Source organism: Protopterus annectens, chromosome 2.part1, assembly GCF_019279795.1.
Source record: "Protopterus annectens isolate FY-2018-M chromosome 2.part1, PAN1.0, whole genome shotgun sequence".
Lineage (NCBI taxonomy): Eukaryota > Metazoa > Chordata > Ceratodontiformes > Protopteridae > Protopterus > Protopterus annectens.
In genome coordinates, this window is record NC_056729.1 from 915,040,360 (window position 1) to 915,067,508 (window position 27,149).

The 27,149-nt window shown below is 43.9% G+C and overlaps 1 protein-coding gene across 1 annotated transcript in view; it reads left to right on the forward strand.

Annotated features, from left to right (window-relative positions):
* The window catches only part of WWC2 (WW and C2 domain containing 2), a 1,656,421-nt gene that overhangs the window by 970,728 nt on the left and 658,544 nt on the right, over positions 1–27,149 (forward strand). Inside the window, exon 11 of the mRNA XM_044062544.1 lies at positions 25,653–26,272. Within this exon, the coding sequence (XP_043918479.1) occupies positions 25,653–26,272 (620 nt within the window). The remainder of the gene's footprint in view (positions 1–25,652; positions 26,273–27,149) is intronic.

The following is a 27,149-nucleotide window of genomic DNA, read 5'->3' on the forward strand; positions in this document are numbered from 1 at the left end:
ACCCTGTGGTACTCCACTTGTCACTGGTCTGAAGTCAGATTTGGAGTCTGCTACTTTCACAGTGTGGGTTCTCTCAGTGAGCCAGTTGGCAAACCCATCTTGTGACATAGGGATTTATACCTAGTTTAGTGAGTTTATCTATAATTCCAGAGTGGGGGGTGGTGTTGAAAGCCTTGGCAAGATCTAGATAGGCTGTGTGAACCACCTTACCCTTGTCTATGGCTTTGGTGACTGCTTCAAAGAAGTCTATCAGATTTAGGAGACATGCTCTGCCTTTTACAAACCTGAACTGGGTGGGTTCAGAGTTTGGAGATCACCAATGTCTTTGTTTATAAGTTCCATGATGATACGTTCCATGGCCTTGCAGACCAGGCTCGTCAGGCTAATGGGGCTGTAGTTCCTGGGGTCCATGGTGGCTCCCCCCGTGTGGAGTAGGATAACCATCACTGTGCCATTCAGCAGGCACAAAGCCTGAGGTGAGGCTATGATTGAACATGGTACTTAGGTGGGGTGCCAATTCGTTCTGTAGTTGGTTTAGAACGCAGCCTGGGATGTTGTCTGGTCCCATGGATGCTGTGTCTTTGGAGAGTGTGATTTTTACCTGTGCAGCCGTGATTACAGGAACTTTGCATTCTTACGGTATAGAGATGGGCTCTTTAGGGGGTGAGAGGGGGGTAAAGTTAGCACTGAACCTATCTGCCAGGATGTTGGCAATATCAGTTGGGTCTGTATATTTAGTGCCATTGTGCTGTAACTCAGAGCAGATCTGAGTGTTGCCATTGAGATTCTTGTTATAGCTATAGAATGATTTGTGGTTGTCTTTAGAATCAGTGGCGATTTTGTTTTCATAACTAGCTTTGGAGGTTTTGTCAGGGATCGCAGCTTCTTACTGAGGCTGACCAGGGAACTCCTTCACTCATGGGATTTTACTCTCTTTTGCAACAGTTTCTTCCTTCTGTTGTACAGTTTGTTTATGGCAGGGGACCACCAGATTGGCTACCTTTTTTTGGAGGATAGTCTTGGTTCTGTTTGGGATAACATGATCCATGCTCTCATGTAAGTGCTTATAAAGTGCAATTGTGTAGGATTCAGTAGTCGTAACTGTATTGTCCATCTGCATGGGTGACATGAAGTTCACCACTTCTGTCTTAAGAAGCATGAAGTTGGCTTTGGAGAAATGTTTTACCATGGTTTCCTTAATGGGAGATGGGGGCAGGATGTGGCTATCTAGGGTAATTAGCTTATGGTCGGATTGGACCAATGAAGCGTTGACTTCAGGTGTGGAACACCGGTCACTCATGTTGGTAATGACTAGATCTAGGATATTGTTGCCCCTGGTGGGGGTGTGGATAAGTTGATCCAGGGCATTGGAGTTTATGAATTCCAGAAAGCGTTGAGCGAAGGAGTTGGTACATGAGTAGTTTTCCCAGTTAATGGTGGGATAGTTGAAATCGCCCATTATTAGGGTATTTGGTTGAACCCCAATATTTTCCAGTACATCAAGAAAAGAGGAGTGGGAATCCTGGGGCATGGTGGGTGATCTGTAGCAAGCTACAATCTGGATTGCAGTTTTGCCCAGAGTTAGTTGCACTTGGATAACCTCGGCTGCATTATGCTGAGCAACTAGCCTGGAGGTGTGGATATCCTTAATGAATATGGACACACCTCTGCCTTTGGTGTTCCGGTCCAGGTTACATGGCCGAAAAGTGTGGTATCAAAAAGAGGCTTAGGGATTTCCTCCTTCTTCCTCAGCCTAGGCCTTTGGCAATACCTCCTGTATTAGACATTGTTGATGATGTTCATAGGTTCATAGGTTCATACTAGGCTATCTGCCCGAGGGCATTTACAAGCCTAGCCCATAGTTTTGTGGCTTACGCCACCCCTTTAGTATGGGGAACTATACCCATTATTTTGCTGTGCCTCTGTCGAGTAGTGACACTGAGGTAATCCCTGGGGTATATCTGCGATCTCCCATCCATTGGTCAAGATTTCTCTTGAACAAGGCCAGCGAGGTGCTCTGCCTCACATATACCGGGATTTTGTTCCACAGCATAGGGAGTCTTTGGGTGATGAATCTATCCCTCCAGCACGTCCTATTAATAGCCGTGTCGAGGTTTAAGTCTCCGCCCTTGTGGCTCTGACGGATCTAGATTTTTGAGGTGAAGCATATTCATCAAATCTGGATTTGACATGGCCTTGTATGTTAGGCAAAGGTCACCTCTGAGCAGCGTGTTTACTGAATAGAGCTGGAGTTCTTTCAGTCGGGCAGCATAGGACAGATGTTTGAGACCCTTTATCCTTTTGGTGAGGAACTTTTGTGGCCTCTCCAGCTGCTGCAAGTGTCGGGTCAGATACATTCCGAATGGGGCATTGTACTCGATCATTGGTCTGATGAGTGATGAGTATAGGGAGACTATGACCTCCCTTGATCTAGATGAGAATCCCTTCATGATAAGGTTGGCAATGTAGAAGGTCTTCCTAACTACTTTAGCTACATGGGTGTCGAATGACAGACTACTATCAACCTGGCTCCCCAGGTCCCTGATAACTTCTTCTGTGCTCAGTGGATTGCCACCTATTTGGTAGCTAGGGGTAACCTTGTTTTTCCCGAAGGGTATGACTATGCATTTTTTGGCATTTAACTTTAGGCCATGCCTCTGGCACCAGTTATCCGCTTCTGTGAGACCCTTCTGAAGGATACCTGTGTCAGATGTGTTTTCTACTATGGCCCAGTTTGCAGTCATCTGCAAACTTTGTCAGCCATAACCCTCCTGTGTTTGCTTGTACTCGAAAAGTAGATGCCAAACAAGAGTGGGCCCAGGACTGAGCCCTGTGGTACACCACTTGTGACAGGCTTTGAGTCTGACATGGCGCCAGCAACTCTGACCCTGTGGGTTCTGTCACTCAGCCAGTTTGCAACCCATCTTGTGATGTATGGGTTAACATTTAAGCTGATCAGTTTTTCAATGATACCCGAGTGGGGTATTGTATCAAGGCCTTCGCCAGATCGAGGTAGGCTGTATGGACTGCCTTTCCCTCATCAATGGCTTTGGTGACTGTTTCAAAAAGTCAACCAAGTTTAGAAGGCATGATCTGCCTTTGACAAAGCCAAACTGGGATGGATCCAAAGTCTGCAAATTCCCTATGTCTTTATTTATGAGGTCCATTATGATCCTCTCCATGGCTTTGCAGATAAGGCTTGTCAAGCTAATGGGCCGGTAATTTCCAGGGTCGGTGGAGGCACCGCCTTTGTGAAGTGGGACCACAGTTGCAGTGCGCACTGGGTAATGATCCAGAGGTAAGACTATGATTAAACAGCTGTCCTAGCTGTGGGTTTAATTCCTCGTTGAGTTCGTGGAGCACACAGCCGGGGACACCATCAGGTCCCATGGATGCTGTGTTTTTGCTTTAGAGAGAGCAGTTCTCACTTGGGCTTGGAGATGTTTGGGGGCTGCAATCGCTGGTATAGATATCTCTCCTTTGGGGAGGGGGTTGCACTGAACCTGTCAGCCAGTATGTTGGCAATGTCTGTAGGAACAGTTATCTTCACATCATTTTGAACTAGTTCTGAGCATATCTGGGAGTTTCCTCCCAGGTTTCTAACATAGCTAAAGAAGGCCTTATGATTGTCTTTTGAGTCTTTAGCTATTTTTCTCTCAAAATTTGCTTTGGATGATTTTATGAGAGCTCTTAGTTTTTTACTTATAGTGATCAAGGGTGTCTTACCTTTTAAGGATTTTGCTCTATCTTGTAGTAGCTTCCTCCTTTTGTTGTAGAGTTTGTTTATGGCTGGGGTCCACCAGACTGACGCTTGCCTTTGGTACAAAGAATCTTTGTTTTGCTTGGGATTGCCTTATCCATGCAGTCCTGCAGGTGCTGGTAGAAGGCATTTGTAAGTGATTCAGCGGGTTGAGTACTGTTTTCCACTGCTCGGGGCCTTAAAGGAGACCACACTAGTCTTTAGAAGTGTGAAGTCGGCTTTCGAGAAGTTCTTTACTGTGCTCTTTTTTATTTCAGGTGCGGGTGGGATGAGGACCTCCAGTGAGATTAGTTTGTGATCTGATCTCACCAGTGAGGGGTATACTTCCGGTGCTGAACATTGTGCTCCCATGCTCGTGATGATGAGATCAAGTATGTTTTCTCCTCTTGTGGGGATGGTGACTATTTGTTCCATGGCATTTGAGTTTATGAATTCCAGGAACTTTTGGGCTAGGGTGTTTGGGCTTGAGTAGTGTTCCCAGTCTATATTAGGGTAATTGAAGTCACCTAGTATGATGGTGTTTGGTGATACATTTATCCCCTCTAGTGTTTTCAGGAAGGCCATGTGAGGTTCCTGAGTTTGTGAGGGTGGCCTGTAACATGCTACAATTTGTAGAGCAGTCTTGCCTATGGTTAATTGCACCTGGATGGTCTCCGATGCATCGTGCGTCGCCACCAGTCTTGAGGTGTGGGTGTCCTTGATGAATATGAATACCCCCCCCCCTCCTTTCTTGGTATTGTCCGGATTTTGGGGCCGGAATGCATGATATGAGGTAAAACCTGATAGTGCTGGGGTGCTCTCAGGAGCCTTGAACCAGGTTTCTGTCACAGCACAGACATCGATGTTCTCCATACTGAGAAGGGCCTCGAAAAGTGCATTTTGAGATTTAGACTTCTGGCATTGAGCAGCATTACCCTTAGTTTTTCCTTTTGTGTTCTAGGTGGTAGGTTTAGAATTTGAGCCTTGCCTAAAAAGGCACTATGGGGTGGCAAGAGCCTTTGCCAATATCCGAATCCCAGGGTGACAGGTGCAAGCCGCCCTTGAAGCAGCTGGCTTGTCCAGCATGTCATCCCAGGCAGACAGACATTGATCCCCTTTGAATGACACCAGAGTTTAAGCCAATTGTTAAAGCTGATCATCTTATCTCTGTATTGTGGCATCATTCTTGGTGAAGGTAGGATACTGCTCAAGGTCAGGGTCATACCTGCCTGGGCTACATAATCAGAGAGCTCCTCAATGTCTCTTTTCATGTAGTCCAAGGAGGTACGCCTCAGGTCGCTTACACCAGCGTGGACAATGACTGAGTCGTATTTGTACCTGCTGTTGAGAGACCTGAGTGCTTGCGTTATGTGGCGGATTCTAGCGCCCGACAGGCAGCTTACTGTGACCTTCCCCTTACTCAGTCTGGTGAGCGGGACGCCAGTGTGTCTGACTATGGAGTCACCAATGACTAGTGTGTCTGGCATTGTGTTTGGCCTTAAGGGCTGTGACTGTTTGACACTCTGACTGTGAGGTCTATGTGTTGCAGGTGTTGTGTTCTGAGGTGGTGGTTGTTTGGGTGTCTGCTTTGGTGGCCTCTGCTGTTTTGGTAGATTTTTGATCAGAGCCTCCGAGTATGTCTTTGTGTGTTTGTGTATGTGTATGATTTGAGGTTGTGATGGTACTATGTGAGACTGGGTCTATAGTGTGTGTGGTAACCTTCTCCTCCTGACTGGTCTTGCCAGTCCTATGTTGAGAGAGCTCAGCCTCCAGTTTGGCCGTATAGTTGCATCTCTCGCATGTATTTGTGTTTTGTGGGAGGAGGAGAGGGTTGTTCAGTACATGAGGCAATTGTAACATTGCCTCAATATTCCCAGGTTCACCAGCTGAGCAGGAGAGGACACTAGCAACTGATCCCTCGACATGCTAGAAGGACTAGACAAAAAAACTTTAAAAGAGATTCCGGTGGACATGGGTGACCGATAAATGGGGGTTTGCCTTTTTGGGGTGCTATCTATAAGAGTGCCGTATCAAGGTAATAAGTACTGTAGGAGCAAGTGCTAGGTTTAACAGATAGGGAATAGTCTACTTGGAGTCAAGTAGAGATGATCTTTTTAGTTATAGGATACGCTGATTAGATCAGTAGTATAGTTCGAGGAAGGTAGTTTTAAGGGAAAATTTGAAGAGTGGACTTTAGGTAGCCTGAATAGTTTAAACCTGCTTAACCGGCGCTGCCCTAGTGTGCAACAGTGGCAACTCCGCGCTAATTCGTGCTAAAACGCGCTTTATGGCAGGGGGCTGGAAAAGACAGGAAATGACCCAAAATGGCCAATAGACTACAAGTTACTGCCTTAAACCACTCCTCTAGGGACAAACAGGCAGCTCAGTACTCCCCACTCTCACTGGTGAGTAAAGAAACTTCCCCCTGACCAAACAAGGAAAATGGAGAAACACAGGAACCAAGACAAAGCCCAGGGATCAGCAAAATCTGGTCTCTGGAACACTAGTTAGGAAAGTATGGAAAACAAGGATATTTTTTTTGTTTTTTCAAGTTTTTTTACAGAAAAGCAGAAAACACAATAAATGCTATGATTTTCGACTAAATGCTATCAAAAGCTAGTACACTTGAGTGTATTAGCCTGTAGTTTAACTTTTAGGCAAAACTTAAACTAGCAAGTGCATTAAACAGTTTTAGCTTATAAACACAGTAAAAACAGTGCAAACTTTGATAAAACAAGCAGAAACAGTAGTCGAAAGGCACAAAAAGTCGAAAAAAGCCAAGAAAAATACTTAAAATCTGGAAAGGTAGCCTTTTCTGGTCTCTGCTGCTAGAGGAACACTGCTGGCCACCACGAGGAGCTGTGCTGAGTTCTCAATAGCTGGAAAAGCCCGCCAAAACGCGCTTTATAGCAGGGGGCTGGAAAAGACAGGATGTGTTCTCGGAATCAAGCATGGCTCCTGATTCCCTGTGTCTGGCTCCTAGTAAGCCAGACAGATATTACAGGGTTTCCTGACTCCCACACATTTCTTTTCAAAAATCCTGCTGTTGGTCCTGAGACTATTTCTCAGGGTCCCAAGGGTGTTAAGGCTTCTACAGCCAAAAATCCTACCCCTTCTGATAGAGATTCCAGGGTGCTAGATAGATGGGGTAAGAAGGTTTATACGTCTGCAACCTTGGCAATCAGGGCTTTAAACTGCCAGTTTCCTATGCTTAAATATCAACAGCATGTTATAGGCTTACTGAAACAAATTATCTTGATTTCTGATTGTTTGGAAAATAGAGTTTACAGGATTTATTGCATTCAGCAGAACAGGTTGGAAGGCACACTTTGCAATGTGGTTTTAGATTCCTTGGAGGCCTCTTGCAGGGCTGCTGTAACTGGGTCTGTAATAAGAAGGCTTGATTGGTTCAAGGAGCAAAATCTGCCTGATCATGTTAAAGCCTAAATTGTTGGATGCCCCTTTACATCATGATATTCTGTCTGGTAATAAGGCAGAAGAGGTTTTAAAGGAAATGGAAGACAAAGCTAAATCTATGCAAACTGTAAAAGATTTCTTGCAAGTGCAGCCACCCAGATTCAGTAGGCACTGGCCTACTAAGAATTGGTCCTTTCCTGTGTCCAACAGAGCCACTCAGGGCAAACCCAGGCACTCAAAAGGCTCCAGATATCAATCACAGGGATCTTGCAGGTCAAAGCAATGGGGTGCCTCCACCTCCAAATCTGGAGGTAACAAAGCACAGCCCTACAGTAAGCAGTCTCAATGATTTTTCTCTACCATCTCCAAGCACTTATCTTTTGGCAGCCCCCTTGGGGGGGGGAACTAGCACTTCATGCTCAAAATTGGCAGTTAATTACCCAGGACAAGTGGGTATTAAACATAGTATCCCAGGGGTACAGATTTCATTTCCATACTTTGCCATTTCCAAACGGATGGCCAGATCTGCCACAAAACCAGTGGGCAGAGGCCCAGAAACAAGTCACGTCCCTCATGGATATGGGGGCTATTCAACCGGTACCAGTAAAGGAAAAAGGACAAGGATTTTATTCAAGACTTTTCCTGGTACCCAGAAAAGACAAATCATGGTGTCCAATACTGGACTTATCGATTCTGAACACGTTCCTGGACATTCCAAAATTCAAAATGCTGACTTTACAACAGCTACTGCCTGTGCTAGGCAAGAATGCCTGGTTAGTAACTCTAGACTTAAGAGGCATACCTGCATATCCCAGTAAGGGAGCCTTGCAGAAGATACCTCCGCTTCAAAGCAGGTTTTCTGCATTACCAATTCTCTGCACTGCCCTTTGGCTTATCTACTGTGCCCAGGGTCTTTACAAAGTGCCTGGCACCAGTAATTGCATTCTGCAGGCAAAGAAGCATACAAATTTATCCTTATCTGGACGATTGTCTCATTCAAGCAGAGGACAAGGACACTCTTCTTCAACATCTGCCATTTGTAAAAAGGCTTCTAGTATGCCTAAGGTACACCATAAACGAAAATAAATCACAACTGGTACCCTCTCAAATAATTACATTCCTGGGTGCAAGCTTGAATACAACTGCCCAGATGGCTTACCTTACGCCAGACAAACAAAGGCAACTGACAACATACTTCAAGCAAATGGCAACAAAAACCCAGTTATCTGCAAGACAAATTCTGCAGGCTTTGGGGTTCATGATATCCTGCATTCTACTAATTCCATATGCGAGACTGCATATGAGGAAACTTCAATGGTACCTAAAAAGTTTATGGAGTCAACATTGTCACAGCCTGGAAACAATGATTCCTCTCATTCTCTGCCTACAACAGGAGTTTCTTTGGTGGGCAGAGACATGTCACCAGAACAAGGGACTGTCATTCACTCTACACCCTGCCACCCAAACCCTAACTACAGACGCATCAGACTATGCTTGGGGGGGCCCATCTGGCAGGGAGATGTATTCAGGGCAAATGGAGCCCAAACCAAATGCATCTACCTATCAACCAGAAAGAAATGCTAGCTGTTCAGAATGCTCTGACAGCCTTCAAGGACTTACTTCATCCAGGACAACTACTGATAAAGACAAGACAACACCACAGTTATGTGGTACACAAACAAGCAGGGAGGTACCCATTCCTACCACTTTGCAGACTAGCCATGGCCTTGTGGAACACAGCCTTGACTTACCAAATACACCTTCAAGCTCAATTCCTGCCAGGAAAACAAAATACTCTGACAGACGACCTAAGCAGAAATCTTATGGAACCGCACAAATAGAAACTGGATCCACAAATCTTCAGCATGTTAACACAGAAATGGGGAAGCCCAGACAGAGATCTATTTGCCTCCCCCCAAAACTATCAGTTGGACAAATTTGCACAAGAACTCATCACAAAAACGCATTGAAAGTGGGTGCTCTATCCTTCAGCTGGAAAAACCTATCAGTCTATGCCTTTCCCCCTCTGCCTGTACTCTCTAAGGTCTTCCTAAAAGTCAGACAGGAAAAAACAAAAATGATTCTAATTGCTCCGGACTGGCCTCGCCAACACTGGTACCTGCTTCTAAGGAATATGTCACACCTTTCTTCGTGGTACTTGCCTCAAACACCTCATCTACTGTCTCAGCAGAACTATCAAATTCTGCACACTCAGCTCCAAATTCTGAATCTTGCAGCATGGCTAATCCATTAATTATTCAAACCACATCTCTCAGTAAACCTGTCATGGGTGTCATTTTGGAAGCCAGAAGGCCTAGTACTAGAAAATCTTATGCTGATAAATGGAAGAGATTCTGTGCTTGGAACCAAGCACAAAGAATAGACACAGCAAAGCCCAATATTCCTCAGAATGTACAATACTTAACTGAAATGCTTTACAAGGGCCTATCTTTTTCTTCAGTAAAAATCCATGCCTCTGCCATCTCGGCTCATTACAACACAGAGCCTCCCCTCTTTTTCTCATCCACTGCTAAAACAGCATCTCAGAGGGGCCAAAAATTTAAGGCCTCCCAGGAGAGCGTCAACTCCTGCAATGGGACCTTTTGTGCGGGAAAAACTCACCCTGCCTCCTTTTGAACCAGCAGCTACTGCGGATATAAAATTTCTTTCTTGGAAGACAGCTTTTCTTTTGGCAGTCACTTCAGCTAGAAGAATTTCAGAACTATAGGCTCACATGACAGTGGAGCCTTTCATTATTTTTTACCCAGACAAGGTGGCCCTCAGGACCAATCCTTCTTTTATGCCTAAGGTGGTATCCATTGTGGCTCTTAACCAGACCATTCACCTGCCAACTTTTTTCCCAAATCCGCAGAATAAGGGGGAGCGGATTCTACATTCATTGGATGTACACAGACAACTAAGATTCTACTTAAACAGGACAAAATCTCTACAAAAGTCTGAGCAACTACTGGTAGCATTTGCTGCAGGATCAGAAGAGAAGGCTGTATCAAAGCAGACTATTTTTAAATGGATAAGCCATTGCATTTGTTTCTGCTACTTGCACCATGGTAAACCTGTGCCCAAAGGGATCAGATCCCATTCCACCAAGGCTGCCTTACTTCAGCAGTTTTTCTCAGAGGGGTCCCTACCAGAGACATTCTAGAAGCTGCTACTTGGAGCTCAGTTCATACATTCACAAAGCATTATCATTTTCCTCTCTTCTCTAAATCCAAAGCTTTGCCACTGCAGTCCTGCAGGGCCTTATAGTTGCTCCTAATGCTGTTTAGTTCCATCCTCCCATCCATAGCTTTGGGATTCTACCCAAATGTAATGACTGCAACAGTGAAACACGAAGAACATAGTACAGTTGTGTACACTTACCATAAATGTAGATTTTCGAGTGTATTCACTGTTGCAGTCCGGGTTACCCACCCGCCAGCCCCCTTTCTATACCTTTTCTTTCCTTCACTATACTCAAAAGCCTTTGTGGTGTATTTGATTTAAGTTGAAGGTAAATTTTGTGTTTCTAAGGTGCATTTATATATTTACAGTTTATATATATATATTTGCTCCCCATTTGGGGGACACCTGACATCTGGGGCAAGAAAAACTGATTAAAATGGTGTCGGCTGCATGTTTTATACCTCTGATGTTATGGAAGAGGAGACAGCAACTGACGCAGGACCCAAGACTTTGTTATTCAGGCCAACTGAGGACAACCTGCCAGCAGATTACCCAAATGTAATGACTGCAACAGTGAATACACTTGAACATTTACATTTATGGTAAGTGTACAACACTGTACTTTCTCTCTCAACCTATGTCCATAAAATTGATGTGTGTGTGCAGACAGCACCTTCTTTGGTGGCTTCAGTCTCAGGATCTCATTTTAGGCAGGCCCTTTTCACTCCCTCCACCCAAGGCCTCTGTGACCATGGATGCTTCCCTGTTGGGATGGGGAGGGGGTCCATTTTCCAGGGGAAGACAATTCAAGGCACGTGCTCCCCCGCAGAGACCAAATTGCACATAAACATCCTAGAGATGAGAGCAGGCCGTCTAACTTTGCAAGCCTTTCAGGATTGCCTCCCTCTGAGGATGATTGCATTTCAGACTAACATGGTAGTGGTCTGGTGTATCAACAAATGGGAGAACATGATCTTACCGGTTGTGCAGAGAGGCCATTAGAGTGTGGGAATGGGTGATGTCCTCCAGACACTTTCTTCTTGCAACACATATACCCAGGGACTCCAATGTGTCGGCCGACAAAGTCAGCAGAACCATATTGTCCTCACAAGTGGTCCCTCAGTCAGATGGTGGCGAAGCAGATTTTCGATCATTGGGTTCACCCATGCTGTGACCTCTTTGCCTTCCCAACAACAAATGCAGCATGTACTTCACCCTGATCCCTCCACCCGGGTAGTCACCAAGGGATGCTGTAGTCCACGACTGGCCTCCAGGTCTCCTCTATGCTTACCCTCCTATCCCCAAGGTTTTGCAGAAAGTGCGATGCCTGAGGACATCCCTGATCCTCATTGCCCCCTTCTGGCCTCGTCAGCCATTGTTTCCCTTCCTAATGTCTCGCCTGAAGTATCCCCCTTGAATACTGAATTTTCTTCAGGACCTGATCTCCCATCCTTTGGGGCTCCGTCTTCCCAATTTTTGGACCCTTCATTTAACCGCATGGTTTCTCCAATTCCAGTGATTTTGAAACAGTCCAGACTAGCTTCCCGCATCAAGAATATTATCCTAGCCTCCCAAGAACCTTCCACCAGAAAGGTTTAAAGTAGTATATGGAAAAGGTTTTCTATCTGGGCTAAGAGCAGGAATTTGAACCCCTTTTCTGGTTCTGTACCAGATATTCTCTTGTTCTTGTCCCCACTCTTTCAGGATGGGGCAATTTTTTCTACTATTAAGCTTCAGTTGACAGCAATTTCCAATTTTCATGAGAATAGCGAGTCTGTGGTCTTTTCCAGACTCTCTTAACGCTTTCATGAAAGGCATTTTACTTCTAAGACTGCCCATTAAGGATCTCTCGCCTCCTTTAGATCTAACCTTTGTGCTGCAATCTGTGATTCAGTGCCCATTTGAGCCTGCTAGTTCATGCAATTTAAATTTTTTCTTATGGAAAACTGCCTTCTTAGTAGCTATAACTTTGGCTAAGAGGGTGTCCGTGATGCGGGCCCTGTCAGTTGCTCCCCCGTATATGGTCTTTCACAGAGATAGTGTCTCTTAAAGCGACTATCTCTAAATGGATCTCCAGCTATATCTCTACGGTGTACACCAACAAGCATCTTGAGATTCCGGGAAAGGTTAGAGCTCGTTCTACTAGGACCGTGGCTACTTCTTCAGCCTTCATGGGCAGACTCTCCATTGATGATACTTGTGGTGCACCACTTAGTCTAATCCTTACAACTTTATATCACATTACAAGCTGGATTTGGTTTCCAGGAACAGGGCTTCCTTTAGTCCCACAGTGCTTCAACATGTCTTTCCTTGAGGCCGCACAGTGTATTATAGTAGCTGGAAACTTTGACCCATCTGTGATGAATGATGACATGGATAACATCAGATGAGTTATGTACTTACCATAACTTGATATCTGTGTTATTCTATGTCATTATTCCTCACTTTTCCCTCTCGCCGTCCCCCTTCCTTTTTGGATCGTCTGAGGAAGTTGGAGTGTGGTGGGTCTAGGACTATTTTCCTTTCTTTTTGGTCGTACTGATAGACTATGTTAGCAAACTCGATCTGAGGGTTAGAGGGCAGCAGGGTATTTTATGAGAGAGGGAGGAGCTTGAGCCTTGGATCTGTCTAAGCTAAAGTTGCCGGCTTGGATCCGATATATAGGTTCATAGGTTCATACTAGGCTATCTGCCCTGGGGCATTTATAAGCCTAGCCCGATTGTGTTTGGCTTACGCCACCCCTTGATTTGAGTATACTGTGCCCTTTTTAAAGTTTAGTTTACTGTGCCTCTGTCTAATAGTGACACAGAAGTAATCCCCGGGACAAACCTACGATCCCCCATCCACTCATATAGGTTCATAGGTCAGATCCAAGAATCCCTACTGTGAAGAATAATGACATAGGATAGCAAAGATACCAAGTTATGGTAACTACATAACTCTTTTTTGCCAATTTGGCCCAATGGAGCTTGCCCTAGCCTAGGATGAGAAGTGCAAAAATCAAAAATGTCTAAAGTAAAAGCACTTTTTAGGACAGATTGAGTCAGTACTTTGGGAGAAAAAAAATGATGGCTTGCAGCATTCCACTCACTGTAGGCTATCCTTAATATACTGTTTGTGGCTTACTAGCTGGGGACGTTGATGGTGTCACTAGATGAAATGGACTCCTTTTGATATGCCATTGTCTGCAAGCCCCCCAGAAGGTTCCTGTGGTTCAGTCTAGGCCAGCACTACTATCAATACAAGATGCTGCCTTCAGTCTGTCATCTTCCCTCCATGTGTTTACCAAGGATCTGGCTGTGGAGGCAGAGGCTTTGTAGGAGAGTGGTATTCTAGGAGCCAGGGTGTGGGATATAAAGAATGGCAAGATGCACGTATACCCACTTTTTGGAGAGGCAGTACAGATTTGGCAGTGGGCCATCAACCATCAACAGGGGTACTACTGTTTTGGTCATTCACTTTCTGGGGGAAGTGAATGTCATAGTGGACTATAGGCTGCAGTAGAAGTTCATTACTAGGACTGAGGGAGGCGAGCATGGAGGAAAACCTCCCAGAAGTGGGATACCGTAGAGCTTGTTCTGATTGCTACAAAAGAAAGAATGGATGTTCTTTGTGTTTCACTGTTGCAGTCATTACATTTGGGTTATCTGCTTGCAGGTAGCCCTCAGCCAGCCTGATTATCAAAGTCTTGGGTCCTGTGTCGGTTGCTGTCTCATCTTCCATGACGTCAGGTAGTCAGGGCTATAAAGCACACAGCCGATGCCATTACATCAGTCTTTCTTGACGTGCGGTGCCCGAAGCAGAAGCAGTTCGCAAGTGCCGGTCGGCCGACTCCTGAAATTTTTGTTTTCGAGTTTCGGAACCAAAGTCTTCAAAAAGCTAAGTACCCCGTTGGGGATCCTTTTTCTTGCTCTAAACCGATGTCAGTAAAAGTTAACAATTGTATTTCTTGTGGAAAGCAAATACCTCAAAGATTTTCATTCGTACTGCATTCCTTGCTTAGGCCCAGACCACGACGTCCCTCACTGTCAGTTTTGTGCCTTATTTAATCCTCGTACTATTCGTCGTCTGTTCATTTTCGCATCTAACTATTTTGGTACTCTGTTCAATTATCCAGAAATGGCTTCGGTAAGCCATCCGACTACTGACATTCTGAAAAAACTTAAAGATAAAGACAGAGGCAGACCGCATAGGTCCAAAGCTGCCGACGACGCTTCTGTTAAGCTAGTCACCAGTTCGCCGGTACTCAGTGAGGCACTTTTGCAGCCCCTGATACCCGCTACTTCAGATTCGCAGGCCTCTACTGAGACCCATTTGGAGTCCGGTATGCCGCGAGATGCTTCTTCGACTATGTCTCTACCTTGGATGGGTCCGGAGACGCTGTGCAGGCTTCTGAGGGTGTATTCAGGCCTACTGACTTGCATATCAGACCGATGCCATCTTCTTCAAGGCTTAAGACGTGATCCACGCCTAGAAAACCGACGTCCAAACTGCATGGTCAGGCCCATACGCCTAAAAACAAATAAGAATGGCTGAAGACCTTATTACTCTAATTAGGGGAAGTCACCCTGCTCCCTCTAAGAGACCTAGAAGTGATTTTCCTTTTGATTCTTCTGATCAGGATTCTGAAATTTCTGTTTTTTCTGATGACCAGGATTTGCCCTTATCTACCTATGAGGATTCTGATGCAGAGGACTCCATTCCCTCTGCTTGCCCTCCAGAAGATTTCTCTTTTGGTGAAACTTTGCACACTCTTAGGGAGCATTTCCACTGGGAAAGCCAGGATTACTCTGACTCCAAAAAGAGGCTTAGGGAATTTTATCCTGCCTCAACACAGGCCTTTAGCTATCCCTCCTGTACTGGAACATTGTACATGATGCCTTCTTGGAATCTAGCCTGGCCCCAGACACCTTACCTCTGGCTCCCAGGAAACCTGACAGGTATTAGAGTACCTGACTCTCACAAGTTCCTCTTTAAGAATCCTGCTGCGGACCCAGGGACCATTTCACAGGGACTGAAAGGCATAAAGGCATTAAGGCTACTACTGCCAAAAATCCTACCCCCTCTGATAGATATTCCAGGGCCCTGGACAGATTGGGTAAGAAGGTGTACACTTCTGCTACTTTGGCCATTAGGGCCTTAAACTGCCAGTTTCATATGTTAAAGTGCCAGCAGCATATCATTGGATTATTTAAACATAAATTGATGTTGATACCTGACTGTGCTGAAATTAAAGAATTACAGGATTTAATGCATTCTGCAGAACAAATGGGTAAACATACTTTGCAATGTGGTTTTGACTTAGAGGAATCTTGTAGGACTGCTGTTACTGGGTTTGTTCTTAGAAGGCATGTTTGGCTTAAGGAGCAAACTCTGCCAGATCATGTTAAAGCCAAATTACTGGAGGCTCCCTTAAACCAAGAACGCCTGTTTGGCAACAAAGCAGAAGTTCTTAAAAAGATGGAGGAAAAAGCTACATCTATGCAAACTGTTAAAGATTTCCTGCAAGTACAGCCTCCCAGATTTAGTAGGCATTGGCCTTCTAAGAACTGGTCCTTTCCTGTCTCTTCCAGGCCGCCTTAGTCCAAATCCAGGAACAGCAGACCACCTAGGCCACAGTCTCAAGGTACTCATAGGCCTAAGCAGTGGGGGGCTCTCACTTCCAAAGCTGAAAGTAGTAAGGCACCCCCTATGGTAAACTGTCACAATGACTTAACCTTAAACCTTCCAAGTCCTGCTCAACTGACCACACCTTTAGGGGGAAAGCTTGCCCTGTATGCAAAAAACTGGGAACTCATTACCCAAGACAAATGGGTCTTAAATATAGTTTCCCAAGGACACAGATTCCACTTCCACACCTTACCAACCCCAACAGGTTGGGCAGACCTACCCCCAAATCAGTGGGCAGAGGCTCAACAGCAGGTTCTCTCTCTTCTAAGTATCAGGGCTGTTCAACCTTTCCCAGCAGAAGAATGGGGACAAGGTTTTTACTCAAGACTTTTCCTGGTACCCAGAAAAGACAACTCCTGGCATCCTATCCTGAACACCTTTTTGGTAATTCCAAAATTCAAAATGCTACCTCTTCACCAGCTGCTTCCCATGCTGGACAAAAATGACTGGTTGATTGGATTTAAAAGAAGCATACCTGCAAATCCCAGTAAGGGATTCTTGCAGAAAATACCTACGCTTCAGAGCAGGCTACATGCACTTATCCGTTCTCTGCACTGCCCTTTGGCTTATCTATTGCGCCTAGGGTATTCAACAAAATGCCTAGCTCCAGTCATTGCATTTTGCAGGCAAAGAAATATTCAAATATACCCATACCTTGACGATTATCTAATTCAGGCAGAAACCAGGACATTCTATTAAATCATCTGGCATTTGTAAAGAAACTGCTAACCTCACTGGGGTACACCATAAACGAAAAGAAATCTCACCTAGTACCCTGCCAACAAGTTGTATTCCTGGGAGCAAGCTTGAACACAAATTCCCAGATGGCCTACCTCACGCCAGAGAAACAAGTTTATCTGACAACCTACTTCATATTACGGCCACAAAGACCCAGTTAACTGCAAAGAAAATACTGCAGCTCTGGGGTTCATGGCCTCTTGCATCCTACTAATTCTATATGCAAAATTGCATATGAGGGAACTACAATGGTATCTAAAAAGCCTGTGGTGTCAACATTCTCAGAACCTGGAATCAGTGATTCCTATCATCCCTTGTATAAAGACAGAATTCCTTTGATGGGCAGAGGCTTGCTACCTTAACAAGGGACTGCCATTCACTCTACCCCCTGCCGCCCACACCCTAACAAAAGACTCATCAGACTATGCATGGGGGGCTCACTTGGCAGGGCAGTGCATTCAGGGCAAATGGAACCCGAGTCAAATGCACGTGCATATCAGTTAAAAAGAAATGCTAGCTGTACAGAATGCTCTGACAGCCTTCAAGGACCACATCCTTCCAGGACAATTATTGGTAAAAACAGACAACACCACTGTTATGTGGTACATAAACAAGCAGGGGGAACCCAGTCTTACCCCCTCTGCAGACTAGCCATGGCTCTGTGGAACACACTCTTGAGCTACCAAGTGCACCTACAGACTCATTTCCTGCCAGGCAAGATAAACACACTGGCAGACGACCTAAGCAGAAATCTCATGGACCCACACGAGTGGAAACTGGAACCAAAGATATTCAACATGTTGAGAAACAAATGGGGAAGCCCAGATATAGACCTGTTTGCCTCCACTCAGAACTACCAATTGGACAAATTCTGCACAAGGACTCCCCACAGACAAGCTTGGAAAGTGGATGCCCTGTCATTCACCTGGGAAAACCTCTCAGTTTATGCCTTTCCCCCTCTGCCTCTCCTCTCCAAAGTTCTGCTAAAGATCAAACAGGACAAACCAAGGACAATTCTCATTGCACCAGACTGGCCACGCCAACACTGGTACCCCCTCTTGCGCAGTGTGTCACTGATGGAACCATGCCACCTGCCTCAGACCCCTTCCCTGCTGTCCCAGCAGGATGGCTAGATTCTGCACCCCCAGCTTCAAACCCTGAACCTTGCAGCCTGGCTAATTACCTGAGCTCTCCATTACAATCCCTCAGTAAGCAGGTGCTGGATGTCATTTTGGAGGCAAGGAGGCCTAGTACTAGAACATCCTATGCTGAAAAGTGGAAAAGATTCTGTTCCTGGAGCCAAGCTCAGGGGATGCGCATAACAGTACCCAGTTTGCCACATATTCTTCAGTACTTAACAGAGATGCTTCACAAGGGCCTTTCCTTCTCTTCTATTACAATTCATGCATCTGCCGTTTCAGCACATTTTAATATGGAGCCACCCCTCTTCTCTCACCCACTGCCGAAGCAATTCCTCAAAGGAGTCAAAAATTTAAGACCACCCAGGAGAGCCCCTACTCCAGCCTGGGACCTTAACTTTGTATTGGAAAAGTTCACTCTTGCCTCCCTTTGAGCCATCTGCAATTGCAGAGTTGAAATTCCTTTCTTGGAAAACAGCCTTCCTTCTAGCCATCACTTCAGCAAGATGAGTGTCTGAATTACAGGCCTTCATGGCAGTGGAGCCCCTCATCATCTTCCATGCTGACGGTGTCCCTCAGGACCAACCCTTCATTTATGCCCAAGGTGGTATCCAGTGTGGCCCTTAATCAGTCCATTCATTTACCAACCTTCTTTTCTAATCCACAGAACAAAGGAGAACGAACACTTCACTCTTTGGAAGTGCACAGACAACTTCGATTTTACTTGGACAGGACTAAGCCGCTCAGAAAAACTGAACAGCTGCTAGTTGCTTTGCTGCAGGGGCAGAGGGGAAGGCCATTTTAAAGCAAACCATTTCTAAATGGATAGGCCATTGCATTAATTTCTGCTGTAAGCACCATGGAAAACCTACCCCACAGGGGATAAGATCACATTCCACCAGGGCTGCATTTACTTCAACAGCCTTTCTCAGAGGTGTTCCTACCAGGGACATCCTAGGAGCTGCTACCTGGAGTTCTGTTCATACATTCATCAAGCATTACCACTTGCCTATTTTCTCTAAATCCAGAGCTGGTTTTGCCACTGCAATCCTGCAGGGCCTAATAGCTGGTCCTGATGTTCTCTAATTGCCTCCTCCCTTCCTTAGCTTTGAGAATCTACCCAAATGTAATGACTGCAACAGTGAAACACGAAGAACATAGTACACTTGTGTACACTTACCATAAATGTTGATGTTCGAGTGTATTCACTGTTGCAGTCCTGGTTACCCTTCCACCCAGCCCCCTGACTTCTATTTGCTTATACCTCTCTTCTGGTTTACTGTATTTAAGCTTTCTGGTGTATTTGCTTATAATTGGAGGTGTAATCTTGTGTATAATTGCTTCCCATTATGGGGGCACCTGACATCTAGGGCAAGAAAAACTGATGTAATGGTGTCGACTGCATGCTTTATACCCCTGACTACCTGACATCATGGAAGTTGAGAAAGCAATCAATGCAGGACCCAAGACATATTGATAATCAGGCTGGCTGAGGGCTACCTGTAAGCAGATAACACAAATGTAATGACTGCAACAGTGAATGCACTCGAACATCTACATCTATGGTAAGTGTACACAACTGTACTTTCTCCACCACTTCTGGTTACTACTGCAAGTCATTTGAAGTATGTGCCATTTCACACGTGGTTCTCCACTATTTTTTGCTTACTGCTACACAGTAAAAAGTAATTTGGAGTACATGCCATCTCGCACTTCAGTGGTGGAAAAGGTTGTTGTATGTCTTTCTGTCATTAGTTTAAATCTGTTCCTGCTGATCATATTTAGAGAAAAAAGGTTGAGTATCATTGGTGTCACCCCTTGGTGACCATAACTGTGTGGTTTTAAGTGCTGAAGGTCCATGAAAGTACACGATTTTGTTCAGGACCAAAGCAGATGAGTTCAAGGGGTGAGGCAAAACTGGGCTTCACCTTCAGACTGGCTCCATCCTACAGATATCCTGATCCCTGAAGAATTTCTGGTTGAGATTTCAGAGGTGACAGAGACTGCCAAAAGTTCTTCCACTAGGTAGACGTACATCACCAAATTTAAAATATCTTCTGTTTGGGAGGAAAGCAATTCAGTTTCAGGAAGGAAGTTTATAAATTATTGGCCAGTGGTAAAACATGTCAGTGATTGTATTTTTTAAGAGAGTCAGCCATACAGCCTGGACATGTGCTTGCTGGGCCAGTCATTTTCCATTGAGACACAAAGGGAAAAATACCTTTTTACTAGTGGTCAAGGTGCTACTGAAGATGAAGCGTAGGACAAAAAAGGAGTACAATCATTCAAGAAAATCAAATGCGGTCTATCTATAATAGATTATTCTCTGTGAGAGTTAGATAAACCTTAGACAGTACTATTTTATCACAAAGAGTTAAAATGTTTTGCATCATAGCTTCCAATCTTACAGTCAAGTGTTTTTGTTGTTGACTGAGTTGCCGTAGTCAAGGATTTGACTTTGTAAGGTGTGAAGTGATGACTGAGTTGGACGTATGTGAAATCTATGAGTGCACCCCCCCCCCCCCCTTACTGGAATGTGGTTGCCAGAAGGATGGCATTTATTTTCATTTTACAAGTCATTGTTTATAGAGATTTGCTACAAGATGATCTAAGCACTCCTACTTGTGATCGATTTATACCAAATTGACTCGTTACTACAGCCTAGAACAACTGAGCTAATTTACTTTTGTCTGTTTTTTGATTAATGTCAGATGTATAGCTATTGCTGCTGTGATTTAACTGTTTAGTCAACTTCCCAGACATTAATGTTGCTCGCTCTTTCTTTTGGTAGAAGAGACAACCATAGTGGTTTCTATGCCAGTGATTGCTATCCAGGAGAAAACCGTGTTGCTGTTGGCTAGTGTTTCCTTCTCCCATGGCTGTACTAACAGTGCCTTACCTCAGATCCACTTAGATGGCATATATAGGCAGTGTCCTTCCACTCAAATTTTAGTTCATCTTTGCCACATTAGTGTCTGCCATATGACCTATGAGTATTGAGAAATTAGTACCCAGTTGGGGACCTGATTTTTTTTTCTTTCTTGTGTATATACATTGTACTTTGTGTGGTGGTAATTGTGTCGATCAGATGTCTGCAGTTGGACTTCCATATACTGAGGTGTGGGGTATTTCCACTCCCCAAAAAGTTAATATTATGCCTGTAAGCACTGAATTCTGCACAAAGATAGTAACCTCTCCTTTGATAATCACATTGCCAAAGGGGTTAGAAAATCCTATGTGGTCCACCTAATCACAAAAGGGTTTGCATCCAGATCGAAAGATGTCATTGGGCCCCTCTACGCATCACTCATCAGACCCATCATAGAGTACAATGCCCCATTTGGGATGCACCTTACAAGACACCTACAACAACTGGAAAGTCCACAGAAGTACCTCACCAAGAGGATCACTGGCCTCGAGTAGATGCCCTATGCAACTCGACTGAAGAAACTCCAGCTGTACTCAGTTGCATACCGCCTACTCAGTGGTGATCTCTGCCTGACGTACAAAGCCATGTCCAACCCAGAATTGGTGGACATGCTCCACCTAAAGAAAACCATATCCCCTCAAGCCACATGCTCCAGGGATCTAAACCTCACCACAACAATAAATAGGATGTGCTGGAGGGATAGATTCCTGTCCCAGAGACTTCCCATGCTCTGGAACAAGATTCCAATCTACATTAGGCAGAGCTCCTTGCTAACCCTCTTCAAGAGAAACCTTGACGAGTGGATGGGAAACAGAAAGTTTACCCCAGGAATCACTTCAATGGCTCTGCTGGACAGAGGTACAGGGAACTAATCTAAGGGGGCAGCGAAAGCCAACACATTCCGGCTAGGCTTATAAATGCCTTCAGGCAGATAGCCTAGTACCTACCTATGAACCTAGTACCTACCTAAGACTTCCATATGTAGTGTATCTTTTGCTTTGGGCCAGAGCACAAGATTAACTGCAGTATTTGTCAGGGTATCACCTAAAGACCATCAAGAAAAGACAGGAAGCCTTAAGTCATAACAGGTCAGGTAGAGACTGTTGGCATTTCTGAAGCCTTCTATCATTTTTGCAGACTTGCAGCATGGCATCATGGAAGTACACCCTAAAATGGAAAGAAATGCACCCAAAGGCAGAAAGAAAGGTATGCTACGTCTCGGGGTGTCTGGTCCAGGGAGGTCCAGGGAGGAGCTGTATCAGCCCCTAGCTCTGATGCCTGCTACCACAAATACCTCTGACATCACTCAACAAGCCAACAAACTTGTGTCACATAGCATGTACCACTAGGGTGAAAACCACATTTGTCCTCCTTGTAAGATGATGGTTCCCCTAGTATATGCATCTTGAATACAACCTGATTATCAAACAAGAGGAGGGTGATGTTGTGGGGCTTTGACTACCAAGTTACTTTCTTGCCCTTTGCTTTGGCTGTCATGCCCAGAGTTTCACAGTGTGCTTGGTGGCTATAGGCATCCTCATTTTCTCCCTACTTTGACTTTCTGATTCAGGCTATGTACAGCTGTGTTGGTTGCTTTTAAAATAGTAAGGGTTTCCCTAAATGAACAAATGTCAAATCTGAACTTTGCCAGGAAACTGACCTTCCTGAGGCCCTCTTAGACACCAGCTCTGTAAGAGTTTACTTTCCACAAGAAAAAGTAGAATCCATTTCAGGGCAAACTGGAAAAAAGTGGTGACAGCCAAAGTATTTGTGAGCATTTTGGTCCATGTAACATCCACCCTACTCATTCTACCATTAGCCAGGCTGCATTAAAGGAAACATCAGTGGTACTCAATATCTGGGACCAATTACTTCACTCCCTGGAACATAGCATCACAGTCTTACCTTGCATAAAGAAGGCACTGGAATGTTGGATACATAAAGTTTTCAGAAAGAACAAGGCATGCCATGTAGGCCACACACCCCAAATTGGACTTGAAGCATGGATGCCCCAGATTCAGATTTCCCATACCCCTTACTGCCTAGGACAGTACACAAATTGATGGACGAGAGGCTAGGAATGATTGTTTGATCAGTTCTGGCTAAGGCAGCACTGGTTCTACCTCCTGATTCAGATGGTGAGGGGAAAGCCTTTACTACTGCCTCAGCATGTGAACCTCCTAACGCACTGCAAGGGTGTCTCTTATAGAGCCTAAACCATCCTCACTCTGACTAGCACCTTGGGGGACATGACCCTACTAACCTTTAGTTGTCTTCTCTCTGAGGTGGGGAAAAATAAGGGAAGCCATAAGTACGAGAAAATCATACCTAGCTGAATGGAAAAGATTCCCCCTTTGGTTCCAGAAGAGGAATCAATGCCCCATAAAATGTGGGTAATACCTATGGGTCTTCAGTGTTTCTCTGTGCTTTTCACTTCAGGTCTAGCCTAAGCCTCAGTGAACGGAAATACGAGTAGGTTACTGGTCATAACTTGTGTGTTCGAGACATGGATAACCAGGAACTTCGCTCACAAGGTAATTAATGGCATCCATGCTGAGAACACGTTGTAAAGGGTTATGATCAGGGAACCAATCATAATTTGTAGTGCATGGTGCTTTATCTACTCAGTGTACTACCAGTTACAGAAAAAAAAATATAAATGTTTGGCTGGCTTTAAAAGCCATAAAGCCCTTTGTAAGCACTGTCAAAGAGGCAGTAACACACACTGTTATGTTACACAAAGTCAGGGACACACGTTACTGGCACAGACAGCAGGCAAAAACAAATTTGTTTTTTATTCTGCTGCTGTCATTTGCTGGTCAGTACTGGCAGATTTAACTGACTGTCATGTTACTCCATCTTAACAAGTGAGGTAGAGGTGTTTAACGTTTAAGATTGGGTCTCATGCTGTAGAAGTGCTTAATTGATTTGTCTTTTTCTGGGTATTTGAGTGTAATCACCTCACTCTATGCACTAGGGGGTTTATAATCTTGCAGCATTCCCTTCCACAAGGACATAAATTTGAGTGTTTGAAACTGCAAACATAAAGTGACGGCATTGTTACAGTTGAGTGAACTGCAGATGCTGAATTGCAAGAATTGAGATACTCTTGAGTAATAGAGGGTAGTGGTTGTAAGAAAAACATGTTCAGTTCTTTAACAGATGATTTAATGTAAGCATCCTTTGTGCAGCTGTGAAAGAAAGAAGGTATCTGGAAGGATAAGAACACAAACCTGATGGAGGTTTTGGTAAATGGTCACACTGTGAGTGGGAATTGTGAAAGTAAGCCTTAATTCTGAGAACAAAAGTGAATGAAAACGTTATCCTGAAGGAAGGAAAGCGTAGGGAGGTTTAATATTATTTTCTGGCAAGGAGTATTTTTGCTGGAAAGAGAATGTTTACCCTCAGAAACAAGTCATTTGGGTTACAAAAATTTACTCTAGGATATCGAAAGGACTAGGCTGTGTCACTCTCAAATATTATGGTGGCGCAGGAAGGGTTGTATTTCAGAGAACATGAAGATAACTTGAACTAATGCTAATGTTTTCTGCCTTTGTGCTTAGCAGTCATTTAATATAGTATAAGCTTAGCAAAATGTTAGTATTAGTTATTTCAGTTAATATTTAAAATGCAGTTAATGTCGTCATACTGAATGCTAGAGGCTCTCTTTATTATGCATTTTTTACTACAACAGAAATCAGTAATAGCATTAGAGACACATAAACATCAGCATCTTTGTTCAAGTCCCACTTATTGATGTACAACAAAAATACTATGCTGAACTCAAGGGTTTAAGGTTTACTTTGCATAGAACAGTATCTTGTCCAGACTCCCAAATACATGGAAGCAGGAGGCCCTTGCAGGAAAAAAACTGAGGGGGAGTAGAGTTAGAGCAGCACTTGGCAAATCAGTTTGTAGTGGTCACGCTTTGCTGCATTGCATTGGTATTGTAGGTAGCAGAACATCAGTGTGCCCAAATCACTTTAACATTACTCTCCATTATTTATTCACTATGCTGTTGGCATCTAAGCATGTTACGCATGTTTGACTTACATGCACGCATATTGCAGAAAAGGGTTTATAGCAGTGGCTTCAGTGTCACAGTGTTATTGTAGAGACTCATTAAGTGAAACTGTTTTATGTTAAATCATACTGAAAAGAAAGCTGGGGGCATTTTGTATGGCAGCTTGTAATAATTATCATTTACAATTTATCTCCCAGTGTCAGAGTTGAAATATTGTAGGTACATCAAGGAGTACAAATCATACAACTGCTATTGTAAGTTATAATGAGAGGTTAGTGGTTTCTATATGCTAGATTGTTATTACAGCTGATATGTCACCTCTCCCAGCATCCTGCTTACCGAATGTAATTATGAAATTGTGCTGGTTGCAGATCAGAAATGTTTGAGTAAATCTTATTTGGGTGTTCTGATAAAAGAAACTGTTTCTAGCTTTGCTTGTTGCCACTTCTGTTCTACATCCATAGCATATCCTGAATGGTTATTACAGGGTAGTAGTAATTTTGTTTAGAATCGTAAACTTAATGATTACCACCACTTGCAAACACAGCTCACACCAAGGGGTTGCCTTACGTTTTGTAGTACAAGCTACAAGAGACATGGATTTGCTTTATTTATTTATTTTTTTTTTGCTGAGCAATACTTGCAACTTAAAATGTTACATTTTAAGGCTTGCATAGAAAACGTACATAAATGTGTGTGTGTGTGTATATATGTATATATATATATATATATATATATATATATATATACAACCCACACACACGGTTGTTTATACATTTAGTAAAAAATTCTAATTTTCTGTTTCTTCCACAGCCTATCTGCCAGCACATTGTCTGTGTCTTCAGGGAGCAGCCTGGGCTCACTGGCATCCAGCCGGGGCTCTTTGAATACATCCAGCAGGGGATCACTTAACTCTCTGAGTTCTACTGACCTTTACTACGGTCAAGAGGATCAAGGTGTGGATCTGGACTACCAGTACAAACTAGATTTTATGCTGCAAGAAAAGACTACCTACATTCCCTCAGGACCTATAACTACTATCCATGAAAATGAGGTAGTAAAGTCCCACAGTGACTTGCGCTATATAGACTCTTCCGAATCATCAGCAGTAGGAAATGTGGTGAAATCAGCGGAGCCTCCTAAATCTGTGACCTCATTATCATCTCGATCATCTCTATCATCTTTGTCTCCTCCGGGTTCACCACTGGTACTGGAAACAACGTTTCAGACATCAGCGCAGGACTTGCCTTTGCATCACCTCACCTCTGACTTTGATGATTGTGAACTGCACAGAAGTTTTGCAGATCTTCATCTTTATGAAAGTCAGATTATCTTGGACTCCAGAGCTGAAGCCCCTTCTTTTCTTACAGAAGACAAAGAACTTGGGGATGGCATCATTCCACCACAGTCCTCCTTACAGGAAGACCTTGCAAGTAAGCAGTTACTTTTAGTTGCATCTCACTCTGCATCTGTTTTGATAAAGTTTTATAAATTTTATTCTATTATTTTGCCGAAGAGACAAGAGTTCTTAATGCTGCACTTTTTCAGTAAGTCAGATCTGCTAAGAGCCCATACTGATAATCTCACAACTGCAGAACAGCATAAGGCAACATTCATTCAGTGGCACTGTACTAAAAGCTGCTAAATAAAACATAACACACATTTTGTTTTACATGTGAAGAAAATGTGTCCTTAAGACACACACACACACACACACACACACACACACACACACACACACACACACACACACACACACACATATTTGTAGAGTCTGTGTGTTAGATAAAATTGTATTGTGTACAGAATGTTAGTTTTAGACCAAAGTAAATAAAATATCCAGAAAAGTCCCACCTTTCAGACTCAGTAAAATGAAAATGCATTCCTGATAACCTATCACTTTTTAAGTTTTTACCTGTTAGATGTTTTTTCACAAAATGTAGCAAGAGAAGCTTTTGAATAAATCAGAAGTGCTTCGTGTGTGTGTGTGTGTGTGTGTGTGTGTGTGTGAGAGAGAGATGTCAGAAGGGGCAAGCATCTGACACTGTGCCTTCATTTCATGCCAAGATCATTTCTCTGGGGTCATTACTGGGACATTTTGACCCTTCTCACATTGGATGAAGGTCTTTTACCAGCCTGACTGCATTCCTATTTCTGTGATGTCACTATAACCTCGGCATAACCATACAAAAATGGCATAGTTAATAATGTGTTACACTTCATTTAGATACTCGTATTGAATAATACTGTAATGTCCCCTCTCTGGGCCAGTAATCAAAGAGCCTGAATCTTCATCAGTTACACTGGAGA